General features: G+C 46.6%; 2 protein-coding genes across 2 annotated transcripts; one reads left to right on the top strand and one right to left on the bottom strand.

Moving 5' to 3' along the window:
• Window positions 1-1,251: 1,251 nt before the first annotated feature.
• JR316_0013007 (Topoisomerase 1-associated factor 1) lies at window positions 1,252-5,257 on the bottom strand (the record flags this gene model as incomplete). The annotated part of the gene is made up of 11 exons (XM_047898622.1): window positions 1,252-2,027; window positions 2,086-2,184; window positions 2,249-2,405; window positions 2,460-2,672; window positions 2,740-2,889; window positions 2,963-3,109; window positions 3,163-3,263; window positions 3,313-3,643; window positions 3,698-3,939; window positions 3,990-4,368; window positions 4,421-5,257. The coding sequence occupies 11 exons, from the start codon at window positions 5,255-5,257 to the stop codon at window positions 1,252-1,254; spliced, it is 3,432 nt and encodes a 1,143-aa protein (XP_047742170.1).
• Window positions 5,258-11,310: 6,053 nt separating this feature from the next.
• On the top strand, window positions 11,311-12,816 carry JR316_0013006 (ZZ-type zinc finger-containing protein 3; the record flags this gene model as incomplete). The annotated part of the gene is made up of 4 exons (XM_047898621.1): window positions 11,311-11,336; window positions 11,392-11,530; window positions 11,587-12,635; window positions 12,699-12,816. 4 exons carry the CDS (start codon window positions 11,311-11,313, stop codon window positions 12,814-12,816), a joined length of 1,332 nt encoding a protein of 443 aa, XP_047742169.1.
• Between the last annotated feature and the right edge of the window lie 182 nt (window positions 12,817-12,998).

Genomic DNA, 12,998 nt, shown 5'->3' with positions numbered 1-12,998 from the left:
TAGTTGGAAAACAAGGAATGAGAATGATTCTGCTGCTGGGCTCAATCTTTCCATAAGAAGATCGCCCACAGGGCCGACGGGTCAACGGGTTTGTGTTCACCCCTCTTCAATTGAAGTACAAACGCCTTGGCAGACCATTTTGAGAAAAGATCGCAAATTTGCTTCCGCTCACATGTTTTCCGCAAAAGGTAAGTCTAGGTACGTACGGCAGACAACCTGAGCAGGGTTGCGCGTTACCACGATTTCAAGCCCCGCGACGCATCGGCTATCTAGACTGGCGTAACTCGTAAGACAATGGAGCTTGAAGCTGTGAGTACACTGTAGTATCATGAAGAGCGCAGTGAACTTTGTAGAATAATCTGGAACTTTCTTTATCATAGCAAGTTCTCTTCCTTGTGAAACTATCGGCGTCATTCCGAGTCAGTGGAAGAGTTGAAAGACCTTTGAAAAATGAAGATCAACGTGGCACAGTTCCGTGTACCAGACCTATACTTGGTCGATAAAATATGCTTTAGAGTCATACTGACTCCACATCTTGCAAGTCGATAGGTCCAGTAACGACATGCGTGGCTTGACTTGATGTCGAAACGCGATTTCCGATTGACGGACCTGGGACCTGGGTGTTTATCGTGTCAGAAGAATGTTGTCCCCACAGTTCCCTCCCACGTAAATTCTATTCAGAGCACCCTCAGAAGATGAGAAAACTCCTCCAAATCTTCTTTTTTGGGCAGCATGGTAGTGTGAATGATAGGAACGGTGAGCCTGGATTTTTCGGACCGTTAGATGTGAAGAACATGATGATGGCCCACACACTGACCCACAGGTGACTGGGAGCCGGAAGGTTTTCGAATTTGGAGATTAAAAATGTGAAATAAATGAATTCCACTACTAAACCTTGTTTTGTGGCAAATCACCGTGGTCAGCAGGGTTAAGGAGCGATTACTCGAAGTTTCTAACTGGAAGAATGTTTCCCTTTCGCCCGCTTCCATGTTGCTAGTTCCAATTTGGTTCGTGGAAGATAAATTTATTCAGCCCTCATCAATCACCCTAGATGTGTACAATGTCTGGAATTAAGCTAGCAACCGGTTTTTGAAATAATAATACAGATTTAGATGAATACATAGAAGCATGTTGCGTACATTCAGTTCAGATGGGATATTGACGCCCGTTTCAGGCTGGCTCTACAGGGCAAGTATGCGGCACCATACATGAGGGAAGATGGAAGAAATAAAGAAACAGGTCTGAGGGCTCTCAATCTTCGTCGTCCGATAGAATTAGCCGCTTGGTGTAGCGAATGCTCCTTCCCGCCAACGTCTCGGGTTCGACATTCTGTTCGCGCGACGGTGAGCTCGGCAGATTGTCATGGTCAGACATCGCTATAGGTGAAGACCCAGGCAACACAGATTCAAGGCGTTTCGGGCGAGGACGTGGACGAATTCGAGGCGTTTTCTTCGGGGTCTGGTTCCCTACAGAGCTGCTAGGTTGTGTGTGGGTGATCGAGACTACCTCCACCTCACTGTCATCCGAATTGTCGGCGCCCGAGCTGCGGGCAGAGGATACATCCCCTTTCCGTTTCTTGGCCTTTGAGCCCTCCATGTTTTTCCTACGGCGTTTCTTGGTTCCCGAAGCTTTCATTGTCGGTGGCCGATTGAGACCCTCAGCCTCTGCAGCTAAAACCGCCTTCTGACGCTGGAGTTTCTCTTTTTCTAGGAATGCCTCCATATTTCCATACTCCTCGTCACTGTCCTCGATGAACTGCGCCGATTTATATTGCTCCTTTTCCTTCATTTTCTTCTCCTTTCGTTTCTTACTTCGGCGCTCGTCACCTGAAAGCACTGCCGCATTGTCTGAATCGGGTGACGGGGATCGCCGCCTCCTGCGCCGTCGCTTCTTCTGCAGGAGTTCAGAAGCCTTCTTCCCATCAAGATCGAACGGTGTGTCCAGGAATTGATTGATCACGTTGTGGATTCTTTGCAGTTCGTCTGTTTCTATCGTTGAGGGTATATACCACTCCAGTTCATCGGAGTCTATTGTAGGCGGAAATGAGTCGATTGTATTCGACAAGCCTGGAAAAAGTTTCCTTACCTTGGTCGAGAATGTAAAATTTAGACAACCGAAATAACAGCTTCAAATTAGGGTTATTGGTGGCCGCATCGGCTTGTTCGTCGCTGGTATACGGAATTACTGGACAGTAAAATTAAGTCAGTACGACGAGAAACGATGCATCACAACCACTGCATGTTCTCACAATAGTCTGTAAATTTAGCCAACGCCTCGTCCGAAGGTGGCTTATGCCGTTGTGCCGAGGAATCAACGTCGTCATGTTCAACAGTCGCGTTATCGTCACCCTTGTTATCTGTCTCTTCAACGATACGATGTCGTCGAGAAATAACCAGAGATAGTATCTGTATTTGCATTCAGCTTCGAGACGAATTTCTGGTTCGAAAAAAATAGCAAACCTGTGTGGTCCATTTCACCAGGTCAGCCTCGCCCGCTTCAACAAGAACGGAAATGGCGATTCCAAGCTGGTCGCTCCAGGAAAAACCTTTCTTCACTACCACGTCAGGTGGGAAACGTTTATCGTCTACAACGTTCTTTGATTTCTTCGATTTCTCTTCTGGTTCCCAGCTGGAATATTGCTTCCAATTTCCGCGATTCTTCGGGAAGAACGCCTGCAGATAGCAAAACGAGTTAGGTGAGTCTGATGACTTGGAGTGACAGGCGGCTGATAGATCGTACCTCAACAGCTAAAAACGGATCTTTTTCCAATGCTTTGAAGAACTGACGCAAGATGAAATTAACAAGGTTTATGAGGTCTTTGTAGGGCTGCTCTCGTGGCAGGGACTTCTGATCTGCAAGGATTGTCTTGAAGAGGTCCAAAGTTGAGACCTACATACAAACGGTATCCACATTTGATTTTTCAACATTCGTCGAAGGGTCAAAACAAGCGCGCATCACGGACCTTGAAAAAAAGCCCTTCCGCCTTGGCTTTGATGGCTTGTCTGTGGAGCAAGCTGACCACTCGCCTCATGTTTTCTGAAGAAGAAAATTCACGATAACGCTCCAAATACGTCAAAAGTGTATGGGTGATTTCCGATTGCGCAAATTTCTAAGGAATAGATCGTTAGGAAAGAGATGAAGGAGAAAAGAGAGGTTTCATACTGCTTCGAATACTTCAAACGTGAACAATGTTTCTGTGATGACATCGTCCACTACCTCCTCTTCTTCTTCAACATCTGGAATGCCATCTTCCTCCGTGATGCCTGTGAGGATCATCAGCAACGAGAACGCGGATAAAAAGTTGAATATTACCTTTCTTGCGCCTTTTCTTTGTAACTTTCTGTCGTACATACGTCTCATTTCCTTTTTCTTTGCCCCATCTCTCGAGCATCCGGAGCAACGCGTAAGCCAAATAAACACTGGAGTCGAGATAGGCAAGTGATTGCGTCCCTGGTTTGTATGACTTCAGACTTTCTAACGCAATATCTAGTACCTCCCCGTTGTACACGAGCTGCTGTTGTAAAACTTCCGCGGCTTCTTGCAGTGTGGGGTCAGTTATCTCCGAAGAGGACATCTTGTCGATGAGGAGGAGGAGTTGGGTCAAACACTCTATTCCCGCTTGAAGTTCGTTCCATAGCTTGGGCTAAACGTTGTTTGTCAGCTTAACATGACAGAGATCGACAAATTGGCAAAGTACCTTTTCTTCTACTGCCTCTCGCATGCGTTTCAGTACCCATATGATCCATGACCGCTCTGTAACCTCGGCAACGAGGCCAAAGTTCCATTTATCTTCAGCAGCCTTATCGTGCTTTTCTTTGGAGCGCATGAAGAGGAAAAATTCCAGGAACCATTTGGTCACATAGAGTAGTCGGAGATTATCCTTCTCCGTAATCTTCGGCCTTTCAGAGCGAATATCCTTTAAGAGAGTGGAAAGGAAAGCTATAATATTTCAATATGACGGTGTCAATAAGGTGGCAAGCATAACTTACGATTGAAACACGAGCCCAAGAATTCAGTAGCTAATTCCTGCAAAATGACCCTAGCCTCCATGGAAAGAACGGTCTCTACGCCAAGGTCGTCTGCCTTGTTGAGCCTTTTGTTCTTCTGTCGTTTAGCCATATCTAGAACTGTCCCAGAATCGTTGTAGATAGCTTGCTGTCGATGCAAAACCATGGAGCGCGATGTTGAAGCAGTTGGCTGAGCATCAGCCGCATTACCGTCGGCAAGTCTTGCTGTTTGCTTATCAGGATTGAGCTTGACAGAAATGGTTGTTCCAAAACGCGAATGGCGAGACGTAGCTTTACGGCTGAGGTCGCGACGCGTTCGGTCTTCGAGCGCAAGAAGACGCTGAAGGTTGTCCTTTGATTGCTGGAAGGAGATATCAACAAGGTCTGAGGATTGATTTCATAAAAGACGTTACCTTCAAGTGATCGACGGCCAAAGTGTTTGGTTTGACCCCTCGGAAAAGAAGATAAAGTATTTCTAAAACGAGGGTGTTCCAGCTATTGAAAAGAGGATCGTTGTCGGTGTTTGCAGCAATTGTCAGGATCAGATCAATAATGTGAGTTTCAGAGAGAGACCGGATAAGTTTGGACTGAAGGTTGGAGAATTCTGCCTGGTCGGAACTCAAATGCGAGTTAGATGGCAAGTCCTTGATGAAAGCGAGATTTCGAATTAGGTGTAGAGCAACGTTGATGACCTGACCATCTCGCTCCACTCTCTCCCTGATCCCCTTGGCTAAAGGAGGAAGTATGATTCCAAATACCGCTTGTATCACGCCTGGTTGTAGTAGAGCGGCCTTGTAGTGAAGGTGGCTTTGAAGGAGGGCAGTATAATCCGTGCCTTTGTCGAGTTCCTCGTCAAGTTCTTTCAGCTCCTCTGCCATATCGATAGGCCATGTCATCGCGGTAATTAGGTCAATGCATGATATCGCCCTCTTGTCCTCAACCAAGCCTTTCCCTGCCGTTTCAAGTAAGATGGGGACAAGATCATTGGGAAGGACACGCATCTCCCAGAAGAGTCGAGCGACCGTGCGTTCGTCGTCAGTATCGTCCTTTCTCCATAGTTTCTTCAAATCTTTCAAGCACCCGCTCACTTGATCACCCATCACATAGACCCCACCTTCCCGACCTCCCAAAGCATCCACAACGCGTCCAACTACTGGTTCCAAAAGAGCCCTTCTATCCAAGTAAGGATCTTCATCGTCCCGTCGATCTTCGTCGTCCGAAAAGAATAATTCGATTACTTCTTGCTGCATTTACTATGTGTCGAATGGGGACGTGGGCCAAAGCCAGACGGGACGGCGACGAGAGTTCAGGCCGCAAAATTGACCACCAAAGATGCGACCGACACCGAGTCACGTTCAGAGTGACAGCACTGTGTGCCGTGACGACGCGTGGAAGTGACAATCTTATCTTATCAATGATTTGAAATTCCGGTGGTTATATATATAGATTTGGTAATTTTTCGTGTAACATCGATTTCGAAAGAGGGGTTCTATCTCGTAAGTGTTGTGATGCCTATTTTCTGCGGTACCGTAGCTTATTCGCGGTCAATGTTGCTGCGTTACTGATGTTCCGTCATCTTGTACAACTGTATATAAACCTAATGTGCTCCATCTCTATTATTTTTTCTCCACCAGTCGCAAGACAGGCTCCATTGGCCCCAAAAGCCCACGCGCTACTCCGGGTGTGTTTCGCCTTGCTGAACCCAACCTTATAGAGCGCAACATATGTGAGAGAAAAGTAGACCTGGAGCAAGTGTAAATGGGAAAGGAAGGTTGCACCTTGAGGCCTTGAGGATGTTCTTCTTGATGGCAGCGGCTCTGAACTGTGACATTGCGCCACATGATCGAAAAAACGTCCGCAGTTGAGTCCAAATTTATCCAGGTCGGCCATCATGCAGCAAGTTCTTCATCCCATTGGGGTATTGACACCTGTGCCATTGTACGCGGGGGTATCCTACACCAAGTCAACATTATAATTGTTAAGGTCCTAGTACAGCTGCGTAAAATTTTCCCTGCTTCTTTCTTCCAAACCGGAGCTCAGGGCGTTTTGTACTCCGGCGGAAATGTGGCCGTGTGGGCGCAGAAAAGGCCCTTGGCAAAATATCCCGGCTGACACGACGCGTTATCGAGCTTACTATGTAGGGACTTCAAAATTAATAGAAAGTTGTCCTTTTCGCGTGATGTCTATAACAGGTTCCATAGTGCAATGTAAACCCAAGTATGTCCTGTAGTTCTTACCCCTGTAATCATTCAATCAGAAACACGATTTCTGATAGAAATTGTAACCATAAAATGAATCCGGATAAAACGATTCAAGATATGTCTTCTGACTCTTTCTAATCACGGCTCACAACGTCCGATGTGCGGAATAAATAGCACTGAAAACAAGAACAATAAAGAACGTAGGTATTCAGGATCCTTGCACATCATCAATTCAATCGCAAAGGCTAAACAAGGCTATACACTCAGCTGTCCGTCTCCAACCAGCAATTGGGCATGGTATGTGGTGTGAATGTATTCACTGTGGGCTCTGGGAATCTCCGAGATTTATGATGATATGATGAATAAAAACACCGAGAACCTCGCACTGTCAACCACAATTGTGTATGGATTTGTGCCAAGATGGAATGGGGCTCTCAAGACTCAAGGCGTCAAGTTCCAAAGGAAAAAGACGACGGCGTTTTGTCAAAATTTCGGACCGTATACGACTGCAAACAGTCAAGGTTCAAGCTTCAATTTAAATGAAAATTGGAAAATGGAATGCCATTCATACTGTCCATCTGGAAGGTCATTTCCGCCTGAATGCCATGCTGCAAGGGCTCACAGGTCAAAGAAAGCAACGGGGAGTACTGAAAACACGACCGAACATGCCCGAAACCGAGTAACACAGAACACCGTGAAGACAGGAGTCGACGTTCCTGGAGACATAGAGACTCTGATTGGCCCGCCAGATTTCAGGATTCAAGTGGCGTTGGCGTTGGCGTTTTGCAGCCTGTTGTCCTTTTTCCGACAGACTACCATTGCCAATCGCCTGTAGTCAATACCACAGGGGTCCAAACAAACAGATAAAGGAGGTTCTGATAACGGTGAGTCAAACATAGTGCATCACATCCATATATAACATTGCCTATCACTTTGTAATAGTAAGCCTCACATAGATACCGATCTCAAAGCCTCCAATATTAGAATTTGAAGCCATGCCTCCAGAAGTCTCCACACAAGACAGCAGAAATAACCTAAAATACCTGCCATGACAAAAATCGCGACATGCTTCAGCACTATTTCTGTCGACGCACCCATACTGTATCGCATGGTGGATCCGCCAACATTATGCCATAAACTAGCGTGCACGGGAGCGAGAGTGTATGTACTACGAGGTAGGACTCACGTCACGGATATACGAAAGTTAGGCTGCCATATTCTGTCAAAAAGTCTATAAAATATAGTCTTTTGTTGCATAAGACGGTAGGTAATGAACACGTACAAGAGCTGTGACCATTAAATGATGCCTACAGAGCAGTGCGAATACACCAAGTACCCTGTTAGCCTGTACAGAATCATGTTTGTTTTATTCCTCTGCAGGAATAGCAAACAATGCGAGTCAAATCAAAGGGAAATGCCAAACCACCAGATCACGAGACGGAAAGCGCCCGAGCGAGAGTCTCCAAAGGGCGAAAACTTCGCGCACAGATACACCCCAGCACAGAACAAAAAGGGGTCAAAGAAAGCAAAAATAACAGTTAAAAAACTGATGAAATCCGAGGAGTTTCGACTCGTTACTTGGTCAGACGTGCCAGATCTATTATTATTACAAGTGCATTAGTACCTGTGTGTATGCCTTCGCTCCAAAGGAGGCTGAAGCTGTCGAATTGGAATAAATTACTTACCCTAGCCCGTGTAAAACATCCTTATGCCACCCAGCGTGCTCGTGCTTGTGCTCGTGTTCGGGTATAGCGCATTCTGTGCACAATCGGGAACTGTAAAAGTGAAGATAAAGAGCGAAAGGCAAGCCGGATAGGGAAGGGCAAGGGAGATAAAAACGAATCGGTGAGCTTTAGGGCCTATGTATATACGATTCAGAGCACGAAGTGGCTTGGGCCTAGACTCGGATGAACTAGACACTTTTGCTTTCTCAGTACCTATATCAAAAGAGGAGAAGAAGAGACGACATACGTTCGTTGGATAAGCTTAACTAGGCATGTACTTGGGGAGATAAGCACGATATCGATGGCATATGCCGCAGATCCAAACCCCGCGAATGTGGCTCGGCACAGATGACCAAGGTGGGTATATATTCCGGAACGGGAACATGGCGACATTTGGCGCGGATATCGTTGTATCTTCGATAGCTGACAGCAAAATACCCTTTTGTGTATACATCTGCATCGACACTTGCGAAGGAAGCGCATCAGCATCGAGCAATCAGCGCAGCGTGAAGTGATCGTATAGCTTGTGGCTGCTCCGGGTGCCAAAACACAAATCAGTCATACTAAATCCCATCAATGGCTCCGGGCAGTAGCTCTAAGCCTGCAAAAATAGTGTATACTTTCATCGTTTGAAAACCCCGACTGGTAAAATATAATTCGACAGATATACTGCTTCCAAAAAATCTGACTATAATGAGAAATCAATTTTTTGATTATGTATAGGACTTGCCCGAAGTTTGCGCCGCGCTCCTGCGACATCCTGAAATTTTTCGGCAAGATGGAAAAACAAAGGGCACGTTGGACCTTGGCAGCCTTCCGCTTCTTTAAGCCTACCTTCTATGTATGACACCGACTGCGAGTTGCTGTAGCTACAAGGTGCAAGCGAAGCGCCTGATCACCCTTTCCCGATCGGCGCTCAACATTCAACATCAACAGCTTGCAATGACACTAAACAATTAACGTAACTCCGGACAATGGACTCGCACCCTCAATTCCATTGGAGCGTTCAAAACATATCTGCGAAACAATGAGAAAATTAAATCAGCTTGTTGTCATCCGACCAAAAGAGATCGCACTGGCACTGGTAGAACAAACTTTAACTGATTCCCATACTCCTTTTATGCGATAAACATGGGTAATTTCAGGCGTCACATTGCCGTTGACTCATGTCATCGACTTCTTCGGAATATTCGGAATATTGAGAGTCGTGGAAGCCGGACAAAAACCAACATTGTAGTCAGTCTATATAGCGTGATGAGATAGAACACGATTCGGAGAAAACGAAGGCAGCATTACAGTACACTTCAAGGTAGTCCTAGTTGTATCTTAGCAGTTGCAAGAGGTCGAACCTTTCGCCCTATTGATGCACTGTTCAAGTCACTTTCTGTCATGGGTAGCAGATAAATCGGCGGCTAAATAACCTGGCAGAATATATGACTATATCGCGAGTCAAAAAAGGAGATCAAACCCTAGTTTTCAGAGTGAATAGTTGGGCAGGAGAGAACGGAAGTCCGCAGTAACAGCCTCCCCCTGCGCCACTGTGATAGCAGATTATTTCTTCAACATTTCGGTTTTAAGAGCGATCGCATTAAATCGAACGGAGTAGGTTAGCAAGATAGCGGCTCAGCGGTTGTCCAAGGTCTGAGTGCCTTGACGTCGCAGTATCTCGCATTCATATCAGGCACCGTAAAGATCCGTCCAATGTTGCAGGTGACGCTCCATGCTAGACCCCAGCGAGCTTTGGAGATAATGCTGGCCAGGAGGCACAGAACAGAACAGAACAGACATCGATAGCCAGCTGATTGATAGAGTGTTCGGATATTGAGATGTTCCGCATAATATGGACACATTTAGATACGGATGCTTGTAACACAATATTTGCAGATGCACCACCATTAATTGTATGACGCCACCTCCAAAGTGGAGAGCCTAGGGGTTGAAATGGAAGAGCCCTTCAACAAAGATTAATACATCCCACATAGCACCGCCGACAATCAAGAGAATACATACTTCATTGGTCGAAACTGGAATATAGTTATCGATGGAAAAGCAAAACGAGCTCCGAAGAACAGCAATGTATCTCGGAAGGCGCATATGGTACCTGCGGCACTGGCATTTGAATCAGACGCCGCATACTTAAACAGAATGACCACAAGATGGTTGGAAATCAAGCCATGTTAAGAGACCTCGATACCTAAACGATCAGAAAAATTAGCATTGTACCAATCCTTCCAAATTAAATTCAACATACTCTGAATGGAATGGAAAGACACAGATAGGTGAAATGGCCGCAAATCGAGCATGTAACATACTTTGTTAAACGTTTGACGTGAATCGCGACCGGTAGCGTGAGAGGAAACGAGTTTGTCTCGAAAGATGAGTAGCTTCCCTGACAAGATGCCCTTCATTCTAACTGATGCCTACCATTGGTAGCTAGTAGCTGAGCAGATTTGGTGGATATGAGACTATTCATAAGGCTGAGGGCAGGCCTGAAGTGAGGTGTGGAGGGAACGGTTGTGTAACAACGAATGTTCCCCTCAGTACCCAAGGTCCAAGGTGAACAAAAAGTAGAAAGAACAAAGAACAAGCGAAATCATTTGGTCGAGTTTGAGGGACTGAAACTCGAAACCCAAGAAACTAGGGCGCAAAAAAAAATCGCACTAAGTCAAATGCGGTTTCTTGGCGGCACCCTTACAACAAAGTGTCCCTACGCTGCACCAACAACGCATCAGGGATAGGAGAATGAGCCGCCGGCATTGCGAAAGGGTCCCTCGACGCAAGACAGATGGATATGCCCCATGAAAGCATCCGAACTCCCCTTCACACTGTCCCTCGGAGAGTCGGATTTCGACAATGGAATATCAGGGCGCAAAATTCCGTGCTAGTCTAATTTGACGCGGTGCCCTGCGACTGTCGACGGTGGCTCTCCTGTGGTGAAGTTGTATGAGACGCCTGAAATCGTAACCATACAACACTGGTCTGAGTGAACAGGAGAAGTATGAACAAAGTATGACGCTGAGTTGCTGACACAGTTGAAACGCCCAATGCACCTGGAGGAGAAGGTTACCCCGTTGAGCGAGACTATGACTCGAGCCTCAAAGCACTGGGATCTGCACTATTGTAGTCCTGTACTCAGCACTTTGCATAAATTGGCAGTGAGCCAGACAATACAGATGATGGAAGGCAGAGGCAAGGGACAAATATAAACAAGCTCCCCGTGCGTGAGAAAAGTTGGCGGCACTGAAATTGGATATCCGAAAGAGGGTTATTCCTGAACTCAAAAAAATCTTATATACACACCCGTGGTACTCCAACTGCTTCAATGATTCTCATTCCTCCCCTTCCTGTCTCTCATCTGGAAAATACAGATAAGTTACTATGGACGAACAGAATCACGCGCAGACGTGCGTAGCACCCACTGGTCATCGTACATTACCCATGCTTATCGTTTGAATGCAGATTGCAGGCACTAGAAGTGTTTATTAGTACCCAGAGGACGTTGCTTGCTCAACAACGAGCAGATATAGAGAGACTCCAACGGCTCAAAGTCGATATAGTCCAAAGGCCTTCTCACTTCCTTTCTAATCTCAGCAACGAAGTGCGCCCACTACTGTCCGTAGATCGTATCGTTACTTAAAATCATTTTTCTGGTAGCTCGACGACAATGCATTTAGGCTGAGTGAACAGGCCAGCTGCAGGCTCACCCTGCCAAAAGACATCGACTGGGCAGTATTTGAAAAGTCTGGTACGTTTCCATTCCTCGCAATCCTTCAAAATTTCATCGAACGATCAACCGACCGAACTCAACCTACAGACACTGGTCCCCTGCGCACCCTGGCACAGTGCAAGCGCGACGAGATAGCTTCACGTGCCCAGCCCTCGCAGACTCAACGTCCCTCTTCACTTTCAGACCTCCAACGCTTCGTCAAGCGCTCCCGGCGCACCATTCTCGACCCCATCCTAGCTCGCTTCGCCGCTATGTCTCCCGAGCCTGAAAGCAGCAGCGAAGAGGAACTTGATCCCATTGAACGTCAGCGGCGGCTCGAGCAGCAGAAAATTCGCGAGTTGAAACAAAGAAAGATCCGCGGTGGGTGTGCGCTGCGTATGCCACTGTCAAGCAAGGCAGGCTCGATGGGAGTGTTTATTCGAGAGGACGTTGCGGAGGAGGCAATGGCTCTGGACGTGTCCATTGACGACGACGATGGAGAAAAGGGAACCATCACGGCGACGCCGCAATTTGACGTGGAGATGGATGCGAGTGATGGAGAGGTCCCGCTACCGCCGCCGATGGGCAAGCAGCTTCCTATTCCACCCAAGATCAAAAAAGTGTCGTCTTCGTCAGCCAGCACCCGAGTCCACCGTGGTGGAAAGAAGAACCTCCCTCCTCCACCCGTTTTCGACGATGATGATGATGACGATGACATATCTCCTTTCGCGCCCCTACCCGACAACCCTCCTGCCCCTCGGAAAAAGACCAAACCAAAAGCGTTGGCTAAAACCAAAAGGAAGAAGAACGATTTCGAAGATGGAAGTGAGGACGATGATTACTATGGCGCCGATCCTGCAGAGGAAATAAAAACGAAAAGTAAAGCACGAGGAAATGGAAAGCCCAAACCAGAGACGTACAAGCAAGCCTGGTCCGAATCCGAGCAGAATTTACTTGAGCAATTATTGGAGCAAATACCCGAGGGAGAAAAGTTCCGGTGGGCATTGTCCTTTTTCTTCTTCTCGCGAACTTGGCGTTGACTCTTGGTTGATATTCAAAGGTGGCAGAAGATTTCACGCGCAATGGGTGGCAGGAGGACACCGAGACAGGTCGCAAGCCGTGTGCAAAAGTATTTTGAGAAGCTGAAGAAGTTTGGACTGATGATTGACGGCGATTGACTTCGGATTGGACTTATGTTGATTGCATACCTTCGACTACGGAGAGGTGCATATATACATCGATATTGCAACTCCCAACTGCAATTCATGCCCACTTTTTTTTTATTATTGTTCCCTATAATTGCACAAACCTGTTCACTAACATTGTCGTATATTACCTGCACTGTATCAACTAAGAGATA

Source organism: Psilocybe cubensis, chromosome 13 (genome assembly GCF_017499595.1).
Source record: "Psilocybe cubensis strain MGC-MH-2018 chromosome 13, whole genome shotgun sequence".
Lineage (NCBI taxonomy): Eukaryota > Fungi > Basidiomycota > Agaricomycetes > Agaricales > Agrocybaceae > Psilocybe > Psilocybe cubensis.
The sequence above is the reverse complement of the archived record's forward strand: the minus strand, read 5'-3'. Positions and strand labels throughout refer to the sequence as shown.